Below are 15,956 nucleotides of genomic sequence, written 5' to 3'. Positions count from 1 at the left end.
ACTCATATTGCAGGAGCAGCTCTGTTGATGTTGAAAGAATTCAGCTGCCAACATATTTTCCTTGATCTGTGCAGCCGGTGACCTCACTGGCACTAAAACCAGGGAGGATTGCTGACAGCATTATGTCAGAGAGCTGCCACTTATTCACCCGCCATACTTACCTTGTCATTATTAGGACTGGATAACTGGCAGGGTTACAACTTAAAGGCTGGCTTAGAGTGATTCACATTTTTTTTTACATAAATATATATGCTTTTATGCTATTAATTATTTATCAAGTGACTCAACTCTAGAGCAGTTTTCATAATCACTGTTATTCATCTCTAGAACCAAGATAAATGTTTGTTGCACTATATTTTATTTAGGGGTAACAGAGTAGAAAGGCTATAATCATATGTACAATAGAATATTAAAATTTTTTATTTGTGAAATTATTTAAAAACCTTTTCCTTCCACCAACTTGATTATGTGCAATATCGTGCTGGTCTTACATGAAATAAAATAGCTGTAATGTCAGAAATTGTAAAAAGGTTTTGCTTAAAGTTTATGAACACTGTATGTGTCTGTATGTACTTTGAAAGGCCATTTGTATGGTTGCTAAGAGACATCTGTCAGGATGTGCATTGGAGGGCAAACCAGGGACAGTTGACACCCTTTTTGCTTTTTCCAGAACTACACAAGAAATATTGAAGAAATATTGAATACCTTTTAAAGGATGCATCACAAACTCCTTCTATTTTCTGGCTTTTGAAAAAGGTATATATAAAAAAAGAAACATAAGACCTACTAAAACACTACATCAACCTGCCCTGAAAATAAAACCTAACCCGATTTTTGAAATCCAAAATTAGGTCATTGTACTTATTCTGACTCATACGTATGTGGTGTCGGAAAATGTCATTTCCATTTTGTCTTCTCGATGTCTACAGTGGTGCTACGGCTTCTTCGTGACTCACCAGCAGGGACATATGGGCTTCGAGCTTTTCTTTAAGACCAAAGAGCTGAAGAAGAAGTGGTTGGATCAGTTTGAAATGGCAATGTAAGTACACAGAGGCAAAAACTCCCCAGTCGTGAACGGTAACGGGTTGCTTGACACAGGTCACTGTATGCATGTCTATGCATAGAGCTTATCTACTTTTGTTTGCAACTGTGTTGTTTCAAAGTGGAGAGAGCTGTTGACTTTCTCATGTGTGCTGTTTGATCAGGTCTTAGTCGTAATCAAGCACACACGGCTGACAAAAAGTACAAAAACACACACATGCACACACTTACACAGCTATGTGTTGATATAAAGTGAGCTGCAGAGCTACAGTAAACTCACTCTGCTGTGATGATTCTGCAGTTCAGTGTTCTGCGGAGATAAACTGTTGTGTTTGTGTTGTTCTGTAACATTTGGAGGAGTTTATCGGCAGATATCCTCTTTGTCTTCTTTTGTTGATTGGAAAATGCTATTTCGGTTTCAGATTGCCTCGTCGGACTGGAACGTCGTGTTTCCACACTCTCCCTTCATAAACACTTGAAGCTTTGACCTTGCTGAATACATTAGAGCTTTGAAATTGCCGTGATGTTCTGAAATGTTTTGCGGTAATGTAAATTGCACCCTCCCTGGACCACAAAACCCCCGATACTTGCCCAAAACATAATGTGCATTTCACAAACATTACAAAAATGATTTTTTTCCCCCTTCTCTCTCTGGGCTCCAAACTGTTTTTTCTACTGGGTTTTAGTCAGAAATAAGCTATGCGTGCTTCTGTGCATTGGGTAATGACACCAGAAGGTCCAATTCTGGAAGTGAAAATTGTGCCATCTGAAGAAGATGTGAGCTCACGATGGAAGACTCACTTAGGGGAGCACTCAGCTGGTCTCTGGATTGTGCCTAAGCGCTGAAAACATATTTGTTTATTTTTGTCATGCATGTTGCTCCGTCTATACTTCAGCTCGTGCAGAACTGCAATTATCTGCACTCAATTACTCTCTTTATTGTGCTAAGGACTATACTTGCTTTATGAAGACATTCACTCACACTGAAACAATATGTGCTTGTTTTTCTTTCGATAGAGATGCAACACTTATTATTCTTTTGGCCAAAGCCAATTTTAAGTGACTACGTTATGTACAAAATAATAAAACAAATTAACGTAACAACTACTGAGTATAAGAAGAAAACATTGTGCTGCAGGTCCTTTGAGCTACAATGCAGTTACAAAAAGTATTTGCCTTTGTTACAAATAAATGCTTAAAGTTATAAAACAAATGTTAAAATCAGACATAACACAATCCTAATAAATACAAAATCCATAATATAATTTATAAAGGAAAAAAAAAAATCTTTCCAGGACTGACTTTGTTCATTGATGGATATTATCAACCTCTAAACGTGTTAAACGGTTGTGCCATCATTTAATTTTACTTGGCTCAGGATAAGTTTTGTCCTGCAGAATTGTCTTAATTTAGACAGATTAATGTTAATGATGCTAACATTTTAGGCATAATCGATCTTTCGTAGATCGTGCCACAGTATTGCAACTGGATTTAAGCCCAGACTTTGTCTGCCAACAGAGTATTTTCCCAAAAGTCTTAAGAGTCATCAGTATGTTCTTTTGGAAAATGTGAGACGGGATCTTGTGTTCGTTTCGAGCATTGTTCCATTGATGACATTCTTGCTGTCTGTCTTTTACTGCCGAATCAAATGAAGCATGAACTGAAACATTTCCATTTTACAAAGGGCTAAGTTGGTTTGTATATCTGTTTTCTCTTATTAAACGAGATCATCAGTTGAAAACTGCTGTGACGCTAACATTTTTGATAACCTGAAACATTTAAGTTTGACAGAAAAACATAAACTCCGTAAGGGGCAGGGCTGTAAAAACGAGATAAACACCAGCCTTCAGAAACCTCAGGCAGTAACAGAGTGGTCTCTGAGTTAATTAGTTTCTTAGGAAAACAGACAACACAAAGACCAATATTCTCTTGTTCCAGGAGGACATAAAACATCATCTTACCCACTCAAGACTTCACTGGTTTTGAAAATAAATTGCTTACTTTTAGAGTATGATTTTTGAAGCAAACCTGCAACTCTTTCCATCTGACTGTTCAGATATTAGATGGTTGAACTGAGAGTTGTTTTTTTTTTTTTGTTTGTTTGTTTGGTTCATTTGGGCCTTGCTACTGACTGGATACCAGCAGCAGGTCCTGAGTTTGTTCCTAACAGTGGGAGAAGTAGATGTGAGAGCAGATTGTTTGTCAGGTTGTTTTTAAAGTGAAGTTTCTGAAGTTATTGAACATTTTTTTTGATGAAAATTATACTCTAAGCATCTCCAGGTTTTAAAATGTCAGCTGAGAAAGTTGCAGCCTTGTTGAGATCTAATCTCAGATATCAGTAGTAAAATTAAATATGAAAGACTAACAAGTGTCAGATTTATCTCCCGTCAGACAAGAACTTCATGAAATTCTTCAAATAAACTCTGGTATTCCTCAAGTTTTATCGCCAAATGCTGTAAATTAGTTACACAAAGTAATTTTATATTTGTCAGTTTTGCTGATTTTTCATCTGCGGGTATTCTTTTTGCGACACCTGCTGATATATAATGCATGACACCATTTTTTTTGTTTTATTTTTTGCTCTTAGCTCAAATATCCGACCAGAAAAGGCTAACCACAACTCCCACCAGTTCAAGATGCACACATTTGAAAGAATCACTTCCTGTAGTTACTGTCACCTTTTGCTCAGGTAAGATTTAGAGAACATTAAGACTAAGACTAATCTGAAAATAATTGTGCATTCCTGATGAAGAGACCTTACGATAGATTTTAGGACGTGCAGAAACTTCAAGTTCTCTGCTGGAAAACCATGGTTTAGTTCTGCTACACCTAATGACTTTTTAAAACTCAGGCTTTTAACTTGTATGAAGTACATACTGTCATGTTAGCTGTTTCTGTTTCCTGTGTCATTTCATTTATTTTGACAGTGGGACAGAAGCCAGAAATCTCTTTATGTCACTTGCTTTGTTTTTTCTTCTTTTTTTCTTCTTCTTTTGTTACTGTCTGCAGGGGCATCTTTAACCAGGGCTATCGGTGTCAAAAATGTGGCCTGGGGGCTCATAAAGAGTGTCTGGGTCGACTGGGAGCCTGTGGGAGAACAGGTGAGACTTAACACTAAATTAGCCAATTATTTGTTTAATTACCACTCAGACTTTAGATTTAAGCAAGCTGAGCAAGTATTTTTTGTCTGTACATAACTGCCATTATATGACCATGTAATCTATAGAGCAGAGTTCTGCTTTTTAGAGTAAAATGTTTGGAGAACTTTATTGCAATTCCATGCATTTATTTTCTGGATTGCAGAAGGCAGAAATGTGGATGCTTTTTCCCCTCACTATTTTCAAATTAATATATGTAAAAGTAACATTAACCCTGAACCCTCCTTTCGCTCCCAACATCGTATTTCCCTTCACATTCTGTATAAGAAAAGTGCCAAATAAAAAACATTTTCTCCCTGCTTTTGCAGCTTAAGACTAACAAAAAAAAAAAAGTATTTGCTGAATTTTAATGCTGCGTCTGGAACAGCCTCATGTGTGCCTCCAGACTGGTGCTTTTAGATACATTACCCTCACCCAGTTCACACACAGCTAAAGCCAGCTCAGGAGCCTGACAAGCTTCCTCTCTTTCACAACCGCTGCGGTTTTTATGCATTCAGAGGCATGATAAGGGCCACCAGAGGTTGACAGTTGAGGTTGGATGTCAAGAAGCCACCATAGTCTAATATTGTATTCCTCTCACTGTGTCTGTTTCCCACCTGCCTGCAGATCCTGTCAAGCTGAGGCCCAAGGTAAGACCTGATCTGTTTCTCTTCTTCGACTTAAGACATCTTAGCTAACGTAACGATTCAGGCATGAAGCAGCAGCTGGACTCTTATTTTGTCTGTGGTTGGAAAGATAACGAAGGCTTTTGCTATTAACATCAACAAAGCTACAGGTGACCTTCTTATTGCAGTTTTAACTTCACTCCTTTTGTGGGATGAAGTTGATAGGAGATGTGTTTTTTTTAAATAATAACTGTCTCATTTCATGTTTAAATTTAGGGCGTTTTTTTTTTCTTTCTTTCTTTAGAAGTTTCTACTTTTTGTTTTTTCCAGATTAGGTAAATAAAGTGTTGCTAAAATAAAAAAAAAAAACTGCTATTAAAAAATGAATTTGTCTCATAAATCAAACAGGCACTGTGAATTGTGAAAACAAAATGTAATCACTATTTGTATTAAACGTACAATGAATGGTTTGTTTATCCAACTATCCATTCATTCACTATATTTCATTTATATTTAATGAAGAGAGTTAGCTGAGAAGAGCTACTGCTTTTAGCATTTTCAATTCAATTCAGTTTTATTTAAATATGGCCATTTCACAACACATGTCATCTGAAGCCTTCATCAAAGTGATTAACAAACAGATTCCCATTCAAGAAAATCTAGCAGATTGAATTTAGTTTTTTTTTTAAATCTGCTACAACCTTTTAAAATCCTCAAATTGAACCCTTATTGGTAAGAAAAGCCAAAACTGAACGACCTACCAGCTCACTGAGTCAATAACAGGTTTTTAAATCGTTTGCTGCTGGCAGAAAACTGTAGATATTCTCAAAATTTTACCCTAAAACTAAACAAAATACTCTTGGCCTTTATCGTTGGTGCTAAAATGGCTAAATCACTTAAACAGCGTAAACCATCAACGTGATTGTGTGACTCGTTCCTCATGTCAATCTGATCCTGTGCAGGCACAATGAATATTTTACCTCTTACTATTTTGTTCTCTTACTTCCTCTGTTTTTTTCACAATTTACAGGAGAACGCAGCACCGCCAGGCCCAGGTCAGCATGATTTGACCACTTGAGCAAGTTTGTTAACCTGCAGAGGGCTTCACACACTTTTTCTTTTAAATCATTTCATCTCGGCCTTGTAGCAGAGACTTTAAGAAAGATGGAAATAACTGATACAGTTTCAGTCATGGAACTCGTGCATCCATGAAATATATTCAGAATGCTATTTTCTCATAAGTTAGGCCACGAATCAGCTCTCTTCTGGAGCAGAATATCCAATTGACTTAGACATTTAACAAATTTTAATGACCAGATAAAAGTATGAGCAAGGGATCGTTAGCCAGAGCCAGAAAGAAAGCCTCTTTCCTTCTGCTCGCCATGGTGCCTAAACCCTTGATCGCATTGAGATGAATTGGAGTGGGTGGAATGATTATGAGAAGCACGCAGGAGAAATACTGGAAAAGAAATGCAGACTCACTCCCCGAGCAATCCGCCGAGCCTCAGCCTCGGCTGCTGAGCCGAGCGAGCCTTTGTGATAAATCAATTTCCATAAGGGGGTTTATGAGGAAGACAGCCGTGCTTATTGTTCTTATTAAAAACATGAATGCGAGCTATTCCATTCATCTGAGGTCACAGTCAGCTAATAGTTTCCTCAGGCTGGTTTGCAGGGGAGCGGGAGCTGGAAGGGTGATCTGTCTGAGGCGGGCTAGATGTGTGAGTCAGCGGAGAGTAAGTGGCTGTGTCTTTTAAGTTGGCAGGGGTGTTTAGTCTTTGCCTCAGCCCCATGCTTGTGGCTGTGTTGGCTCTGCCGTGCAGAGGAAAGATTGGTGTGCCACCTTTCAGGATTCAAAGAGATGGATTTCCTGTGACGGTAAATTGGTGGTTTTAGGGTGGAAACGTTTTAAGTGCTTCAGATCTTAAAAGACCTGGGAAAGAGTCGAGAATGAAACCAGTCAATTAAAAGCAACGGAATAATTTGCGCTGGAGAAAGAATAGAAAGAATTTGCTGAATAAATGATAATCTCAATAGCTTTTGATATGTTTTCTTTGTTCTGCTGAGTATCGATAGGCACAGTCAGTTACATTTTGCCTGATGCAGTTTTGTATCAAAATGTTGAAGAGTTCTCCTTTGAGGGACGTCCTGACCAGGATTTTAGTTTTGGTCCAGATACAGATCCAACTCATTTAAAAGTAACTATTTGCAGACCAGTGTCAGCCTGATGTTTCATCAAAACCTGCATTTAAAGTCCCGTAAAACAAGACACTGCATTTCATCAGTATAGCTGCTGAAACAGGCGGTTATAAGTGTTTGCTCCCTAATCCCTGATTACTTACAGAATATTAGAGACTGAGAAATCACTTTAGTAGAACCGGCTGAACAACACGAAGTAGGCTGAGAAATTTAAGTAAATGAACACGTCACATCCTGATCTAAAAAAAAAAATAAAATAAAAAGTTTTTTAGATCAGGATCTCTTTAATGTTTTAGGATTTTTTTAATTTTCAGGACTTCTGAATTGTAAGGATTTCATACTTTGAAATATTTTGTAATTGATCATTTTTTTTATGTTTTTCAATAGTTATTTTATCTTAGTAGTTCTCTTTATAATATGTACTAACTTACTCACATTATTTAACTGGATTTTTTCTGATTTCGTGCAGAAAAGTAGCCTTTATTACACATTGTGAGATTCCTCTACTTTGCCTTCATAATACTCTGAACTAAAAGCAGAGAACGTGGAATCTGACTGTTTGTGTTCCCTGTCTGCCAGGTTTACCGAGGATGATTGTGATCAGAGACTACAGCGGCATCCCCAGTCCCCTGTGTGGGCCCCCACTAAGCATTCAGGCAGGGGATGTAATTGAGTTGATGTTTGCTGACCTGCACAGCTCCTGGTGGCAGGTGTGTGTCACAGTCTACTCATTCCTGTTTCATGTCCACATCTGTGACTTTATGAAAAAATAATATGTTCAGACTCACTTGACTGGTAAGACACATGAAATGTCTTTCCACTAACACTGGTTTGAATGTGTTTTGCGTTTGAACTCCATCGTATCCACTTTGAGACAAGCGAAATCGGTGGACTATTAGCCAGATGTCAGCGTAGCAATGGCAACGGTTTATCTTTTGTGGCAGCTTTCTTCCTGATGAATTGCTGATTCTGTTTGTGGCTGTTCATCAGACTCTCTGTGCTGCCTTATGAGGTCAGCTGCCATCAGAACTACCACATGAACTCCACTGGACTCCAGCCACCTTACAGATGGGATATCTGTCCTTTCTGTCACTGCTTAGATTGAATCAGAGCCATCGGATGATCTAACCAATTAGTGGCTTCAGTTGATTAATTAGGTGACACAATGAAACGATGAAGCTACAAACCCTTTACCCCCCCCAGGATGTTTTACTGCTTATTTGCCACTTTGTGCTCCGGCAAATTGTGCAAACCTCTCACGACGTAAGCCAGCAGTTCATGGTCTTTGACCTTATCTATTTTGAAAAGACAGAGTTATCTGTGGTCTGTTGGCAGCCTACCTCACTGCTTCCGGCTCTGTTTTATGGTGACATCAAAGCCTCATTCTCCTTCTGGTGCTACTCCAATCAGAGCAACCTTTGCCAGCAGCCCAGCTGGGAGTGGGCAGTTAGCCCGATTTCTGATGCCCTATGATTCTCTCTGTTGTGTCACCGTACGAGTTGGAGGACGAGGACATGAGTGCCAGGAGACTTGTTGTAAGCTGGCTGAGTAGCAACCAGAATGTCATGCCCTAGAACTGATGGCACTGCATTGTTTGCTACCATGGCAATGGTGCATGCTGTAAGAGCATAATCGGAGCAATAAGGTGGTGAAACACATTTCTGCGTATATGCCTGCTGCATAATGATACCGGGAGCTGCCTTGCTAAAGGTTACCAGTGGTAGATGTGTGTTTTTCTAGAATATTTCCCAGACAGACTTATTACCACAGACAATAATGTTTTTTTTTGTTTTCTAAATAAATATTTATGAATTAAATTTAGTCTTGCCACAAATTTTCAATCAGATTTAGGTCTGGACTTGCGCTGGGTGTAAACCGTTTGTCATAAATTGGTGATGAGAAGGAGACAAGAGGTACGCAGGTGAAAAGAAACAGTCCTTATTAAAATCAAGAAAATTGTAGCTGTAGAGACAAAGACACATAAACTGGAAACCAGTAACATTTCCTTCATAAATTCTCTTTGAAAATCAAAGGAGATGATTGCGGAGCCTTTGGGATGTTTGTGCAAAGCTGTCGTTGCCCTAACCAAAGGATCATGGGAGATTTAAGATAGTAATAATGAAACTATATAAACGCCTTCTTGTTTTAAAGGAAGGATGATTCTCGGGGGGCTACTTGTAACTTCGGAGATGATAAATAATTTATCCAGCCATGAGTGAGCTCATGATGACTCGCTGTATGACACAGAGTTGCAGTGTTTACCAGGACCACATGTTTAACAGCTGAAGGTTTGCACACAACTAATAACTCCACAAGATGGTAATCAGCTCTGGAAAGCAAATTCAAACAGTCTTCGGCTGAGAACGTTTCATGTGAAATTACACTTAGAGTAATATATAAAGTTAATTTTGTTCTCCATTCATTTCATTATGAAGTTTTGTTGTGATTTTGAAACACGATTCAAGCTGGGAAACCCGGCGTTCCAGTGCAGGCGATTTCCCTGCTAAGTGTGTTTTTACACCAGGACCTTTCAGTAGGAGATCAGTGACATATGAAGTTCAGCATAGCCCATGGTGAAGTGCCTGTTCAGAAATACCAAAGGGAAGATGGGTTTGCCATAGATCAGCTGAAGGAATTCTGTTACACGGGCTTGTTGAACGTTTACAAAATTTGACACAGATGCACAATTTTGAACTGAAAAGGGAGAAGAAGTTGGATCCAGCGCTGCTAAAATGTGTCTGTTAAGTACTGCATTTGAAAACTATTCAATTTTAATAGCAGGTCACAGCATTTTCAGATACTATTTGAGACAGCAACGACATTTCAGGATTTGCCTTTATCCCCCATCTATTCATGAATGCTGACACTTCTGTGGGGAAGATAAGATAATTTTATTAGTCTCCCGTAGGAGAAATTTGTCTTGGAAGCAGGGGCGAAACTGCAATACAACAATAAAAGCTCATCCAAAAGGACAGTAACCATAAATAAATACATAAAACCAAAGATATGTAAATAGTGATCATTTCCAGCTGATGGAATTGTTCAGTCCAGAATGGTAACACTGGGATTGGCAAACATGCATGTACACAGGCTTGTGCCAGTGTTTCATAAAATGAATTCACATAATTTAAAGATTGTTTGCTTTTATATATTTTTACATTAAAAAAATACAGTTATTTAAAAAGCAAAAATCGATTTTGACAAAAAATAATCAAAATATGTTCATGTAGCCTGCAAATTCAAACTGCTTTATTTGGATCCCAGCTACTTGCAGTGAGAATGAACTAAAAAAAAAGGATTAATAAAACAAAAGATTTTCTAAACGGTTTCACGTAAACAAGTTTAAAAGGTCTTATAGTTGCACACAATACAATTTGGGGGGAAAAACACTGAATCTGAACAGAACCTTGTTTGTTTACAATGAAAACTCCACAGGGTGCCTTTAATCTTCAGCGTCCCTGGTGGCGCCAGAGGATGGAATTACAGAACACTGAGAATTCATATCCCCTGTTACCCAGAAGGCAATTATCCCCCATCCCCCTGGCAGAACAATACAATCAATCACTGTAATTTCATTTGATCCTCTGGCTGCTGCCTGTTTATGCCAACAGAGTAATAAGTTTAATCTGTATCATACGCTTATCGAAAGCATAACGAATAGAGAAGGGCTCTCTTAAAAACCTTTGATGAAATGTTATTACACAGAATGAATCATAGAGATGGGTAAAGATTCGCTATCCAATTTAGTTACTGCCGGGGCTTGGATGGCTCCAAAAAGCATTTCATACCCTAATAAAGAGGAGTGAAGAGGGAAGCATAAACAGGGCAGGAAGCTGAATGAGAAGCTTAACGTGTCCCCACCACTTCTTGTCTTCTCATGTTCGCTCAATGGACTTCAAATTGACCTCGAATTTGAACTTGTAAGCCCGTATTATTAGGTTAATGCTGACAGATGTTCTTATTGTTTTCGAAAACATGTTGGTGGATTAAAGCTGTACTAGAAGCTAAACCTAAACTTAAAGTGTCTATTTAAGTTTAGGTTTAGCTTACTCCTGTTATAATGCTAGGTTTGTTTGATGTAAAATGAAAAAAAAAAAAAAAGTGACAAGGAGAATTCATCTTAGAACTTTTTGTTTCACATTTTGTAGTGACCTGTAACCTTTAACCTGAAAAAACAAACAATTTAGGTAAAATAGGTGGTGGCATAGGTTTGCTCACCCTGTTGAGTCAGCACAGGTCCTAATTTAGCTGTTTTTTTCTTTTACCACTTTGCAAAATCACTTAAAATCTGTCTGATTTTATGGGCTCCAGCCTTCTTCAGGGTTTTGGCCAGATTCACAGATCTGGACTCTGACCAGGTGATTACAAAACTGTAATCTTCTGTTAAAGTCATTCTTTTGATGATATGGATGTGTTCTTTGCATTGTTGTGATGAAAGATGAAGTTCCTTTTAATTTTGAGCTTCCTAGCACATACAGGTCAGAAGGTTTTTTTTTCCACAAGTTGCCAACAACTATTTGAAATTATGACCCAAAATTTCAGCCTTGGTTTTTTCATACATTGAAATGTATTTTTTTTTCTTTTTACATATTTGTTAAAACTGTCGGTATGCCCTGAATATGAGACAGATAATCTGTGTAAAAAGAAAAAGTAAATTTCCTCCCAGTGGTCCTACTGCCAAAAACACACCACTCCTAGTCAGAAACAACCAATCAGAGGAAGGGGGAAGGCCTTAGCACTGTCCATTTGTTCAAGCTACTCACACCTATCCCCTGTGTACCGTCATTTAAGCTCAACATTGCCAGTGTGCTGCAGCTCTGCTAATGACACAGAAACAGCCTATAAATAGATAACAAAAAATCTCTCAGCAATGATTGGTTAAAGTTGAGAGATATCAACAGGAAAACTGTTGACATCTCAAGTTCTCGGCAGGCTCAGCTGTGGAGGGACGACTGTAGGGCAGCAGAGATCAAGGTGGAGCGACCTGTAAGGTGTGCTTGTTCAGCGTTTCAGTCCATGGTTTTCTCAGAACTCATTATTGCAGCTCTAACACATTTTTCACAAGATGCCAAATGTCTTTGGAAGATGGCCGACTTGCCATCATACGTCATAAGCCCAGACTTACGGTGATCGCAAGAGGAGTTTGAATGTGGTGGCTAATTCTGAACGCAGCAGCATCCTGGTGTGTAAACATTCCCTCTTGTTTTTCTGTTGAGTTGCACATTTTTAAAGGTGGAAAAGGCACTTTAGCAGGTCTGTTTTCTATGTGTGGTGTATATGCGTTAGAAATAGAGAGGTTCATTTTAGCAGTAGGTTTTATTTGACGCAGACAAAAGTTTCTGTTGTTTGTTTTAAAGAATTACAGATGAGCACATAAAACTTGCGATTGCTTTGGGCAGGTTTCCTGAAAAGCAGCCGCGTGTCTCTGGCGTGAGCCCGCGCTCACACTATTTAGATATTAAAAGACTAGAATACGATCCATTATTTAGTGTTAAAACGAGGCTCTTGTTTTGATGCAGTACAAATCTAACTGCCGGCAGACTTTGAACCATAATTAACTCAGGCTGCAAATTAGATGCACTGCTTGTTGTGTGCTAATTGCTGAGGATTTACTGAACCGAGAGCGGGGGTACAGGAGGATGGTTAAAAAGGGGGGGAGGGGGAGGGAGAAAGTTGATCTTAACCCAGACAAATATAATGCGATTAACAAACGGCTGCCATTGCAGGGCAAAATTCTGGCGACAAGCAAGACTGGCTTCTTTCCAAGTGATGCTGTGAGGCCTTACCCATGTGTAAGTGTTTGTATTTATCCAAATCAATAACAAAATCTAGTGTGATTACAACGCATTCAGTAGATAATGGCTACTATTGACGTCTGAGCAATGAGGTGTTGGACTTAGAATTGCCTTTTTTCACTGAAGAAGACTTATTTTAGCCATCAGATGTGGCTTGAATATCACATTACCTCTAATGACCTCCACCCTTTGTATCGATCGCATTAAAACACAAAATAACCACAATTCCTCTCTCCGCCAGGTTCCAAAACCTGTCGATTATTCTTCCCAGCTTTGGTAAGAAAACAGAGATTGTGTATGATAACCATGATTCATTTCTGCACTATGTTATTGATTGCTATCCACTGTTTTCATTGTTATGTCATGAATGGGCCGCGGTGTAAGTGCAGTAGTTGTTCATTGATTGCTCAGGTTTGCAGGGCTAATGGAGAGATACCAGGCTGAGGTGGAGCTCATCGACAGAGGGAACAGCACTTATCTGGTTCGGCACCGGAGCAAAGACTGCAACGAATATGCCATCAGCATAAAGTGAGTCACGTGACGGCATTCTGAGTCTTCCACACTTCATTCAAAATGAATAGCAGAGCAGCAGAAGAGGATCATCCTGTGAAGTTCATCTCAATAAAACCTAATTATTGGATTGAATTAGATTAGATTGGAAACTTTATTAATCACTAGAATAACATGATTTTATGACACAAAGCAGCACATACAGCTAACAACCTGATGTAGAGAATTAAGAATGAATTTAGAATAATAAAATTCAAAATCTAAGCCTCGCATCTACATGTGTTGATCAATAGAGCAAACAGTTGTAGCTGTATGGAAAGCAGTGCAAATGAAAACAGCATGGTGGTCTCCATCTCAAGCCCACTTCACAACAAACTCAGAGCATTAGAATAAAGTCTGTGTTGGAGAAATCTTCATAGTTGCAACAAGAATGCAATGTGCTCCCCGTTACTCGTTATGGAGCTTGAGGAGTTCCCTCACTCATTTTAGCATGTTGATGTGATGAACCTGTGGTCCTGTTGGTGTCAGCATATATACGGGTCCTGGTTCAGAAGGCTAGTAGCAGCATATCTAGTGTCTAGATGGGGCTACGACTTCATCCCACCCACACACAGATGGTAGTGTTTCAATTAATGTAATGTTCTCGGCAAAGAGCTGCATAGATGAGCCATTAAAGGGAAATTCTATAGATTGTAAAGAAGCATCTCATTACTGTGTGGAAGGAAGGCCAGGGACGCATGGAAGAAAAACCTTCTTAGTGATTAGTAAGAACCCAGCAGCATCGTGAATACCTTCACATAATGAAACAGACGACGGCATGATCCAACCGATCCAAATGATGATTGAGATCCTGGAGACCGTGGAGCATTGTTCACATCTTGTGCAGAGATAAGCTGACTGCTTATCCAGGTTGTTGGCGTTACTAGTTTAATTGAGGGTGAAACGGAGATAGTACATGACACAATACACATTTCTGTGCAAATAACCATCCCAAAATCCCAAAATGTCATCTGTTTGCCTGTGACATTTACCAGTGTTTGTCATTAAAACATGGATTCCACTGTTAAAAAAATTATCACCATGAAACATGCAGCTGTTTCAGAACTGACTTAGTAAAAATTCTTAAAACCAAACGTCTTAGCCAGGGTACAATCCTTACATTACATTTTCCTGAATAAAACTAAAGAAATTGCCACCTCAATAAAAGTAAACCACATTTTTCTCATTCTAAAGTGCCTTTCATTGAATAAATATGAACGTTAACGCTTACAGGATACTGATTCCTTTGAATGTACGATTCGCCCCAAATTCCAGGTCAGTCTACCCTTTTGGATTTAGAAGCAGCAACAGTGGATAAATGAAAAAAGCTGACAAAGCCCAATTTGTTGTAGTCTCATACGAAAGCTTTTACAGAGCAGCAGGCCTTACGACTGCTCTACCTACAAAATAAAGTCCAAGAAAGAAGATTCAGTGAACCGCTACAGGATCCCTACTGCCGCCCATTGTACATTGATGTGTAGGAAGCAAAGGTGGTGAGATCCTGTAGATCCCATTATACAGTCATTAAATTGCTGTGAACCTTTACGCCGACTTTAATAGAAAGGTGGTAGATCACACAGTGTGCTGCTGCTTGCTTTTTGGGCTGTACAGCTGTAGACCAGTAAGGACGCCCAGGCTGAGCTTTTTCCCCTCGCTCAAAGTGTCTTTGATGGACAGGCGAGTGTCAGAACTGGATGAAGCAATGGAACATCAGTGATCTGACCTGATGAATCGCCTTCTTCTTTTACATTGTGTGGAAAGCAGGAGAAAAGATGACAAAGGAATGGACAGCAGGAAAATGGCAAACTGACAGAGGCACTATGTTAGGCTGAGTGATGATCACCTAGAAATATCTCACATCCTGGAGGATGTGGACGTAGGAGGTGGGACGACATCTACATACGTGTTTATGTCGTCGAAATATCTACCTGTATATTTTGACGAGTCCTACATTGTTCTTATATTGCTGCACTCTCTCGACTTTAGTTTTCCTGATAGTATTATACTGTGGTGGTACTTCCCATCACGGGAAGATGGATGGAGCTTAAAATCAGAACAATCTTTAAAGAAAATCATAAAACATAAAAATTTTTCTGGTCACTATGTCGTGACAGTATAACAGAAGACAATTAATCAATGAAAAAAATCAAACTCCTTTGCTTCCTCCCTGTGGTCCTACTACCATCTGCAGAAATACATCCGTCAGAAACAAACCGGCAATCAATCATGCTTATGTAAGCGCTGCTCACACTCTTCCCCCATGCAGCGAATGCACATGTTAGTTAGCATGGCCTCTGATGGTGGCAGATAAACAGTTTACCTTTAATGGTACGTTGTTTTCCACCATTTGAACAGCTGCAGCAAATTTGTAATCCAAAGCAGCATGTACACGAGTATGATTGACAATACTAAGACCCTCCTCCTGACTCTTATTGGTTGTTTCTGATTTGCAGTGGTATATTTCTGCAGATGGCAGTAGGACCCCTGGGAGAAGACAAAGGAGCTTGATTTTTTTTTCACAGATTATCTGTTTCTTGTTTTACTGTCACGGCAGTGACATTTTGAACAAATGTGTAAAATGCATATTTTATGAAATTTACCTACTGCAGCTT

The 15,956-nt window shown here is 39.0% G+C and overlaps 1 protein-coding gene across 2 annotated transcripts in view; it reads left to right on the top strand.

Annotated features, from left to right (window-relative positions):
• Positions 1 to 15,956, top strand: part of LOC106948691 (guanine nucleotide exchange factor VAV3-like) — a 59,194-nt gene that overhangs the window by 28,622 nt on the left and 14,616 nt on the right. For both annotated transcript variants that reach the window (XM_015034525.1, XM_015034526.1), the window contains exons 15-23: positions 930 to 1,039; positions 3,629 to 3,730; positions 4,051 to 4,142; positions 4,806 to 4,828; positions 5,835 to 5,859; positions 7,580 to 7,710; positions 12,727 to 12,792; positions 13,037 to 13,071; positions 13,207 to 13,323. In XM_015034525.1, the coding sequence (XP_014890011.1) occupies positions 930 to 1,039; positions 3,629 to 3,730; positions 4,051 to 4,142; positions 4,806 to 4,828; positions 5,835 to 5,859; positions 7,580 to 7,710; positions 12,727 to 12,792; positions 13,037 to 13,071; positions 13,207 to 13,323 (701 nt within the window). The remainder of the gene's footprint in view (positions 1 to 929; positions 1,040 to 3,628; positions 3,731 to 4,050; positions 4,143 to 4,805; positions 4,829 to 5,834; positions 5,860 to 7,579; positions 7,711 to 12,726; positions 12,793 to 13,036; positions 13,072 to 13,206; positions 13,324 to 15,956) is intronic.

This window comes from Poecilia latipinna, unplaced genomic scaffold (genome assembly GCF_001443285.1).
Source record: "Poecilia latipinna isolate Pla-1442-1.1 unplaced genomic scaffold, P_latipinna-1.0 Scaffold302, whole genome shotgun sequence".
NCBI lineage: Eukaryota > Metazoa > Chordata > Actinopteri > Cyprinodontiformes > Poeciliidae > Poecilia > Poecilia latipinna.
The sequence above is the reverse complement of the archived record's forward strand: the minus strand, read 5'-3'. Positions and strand labels throughout refer to the sequence as shown.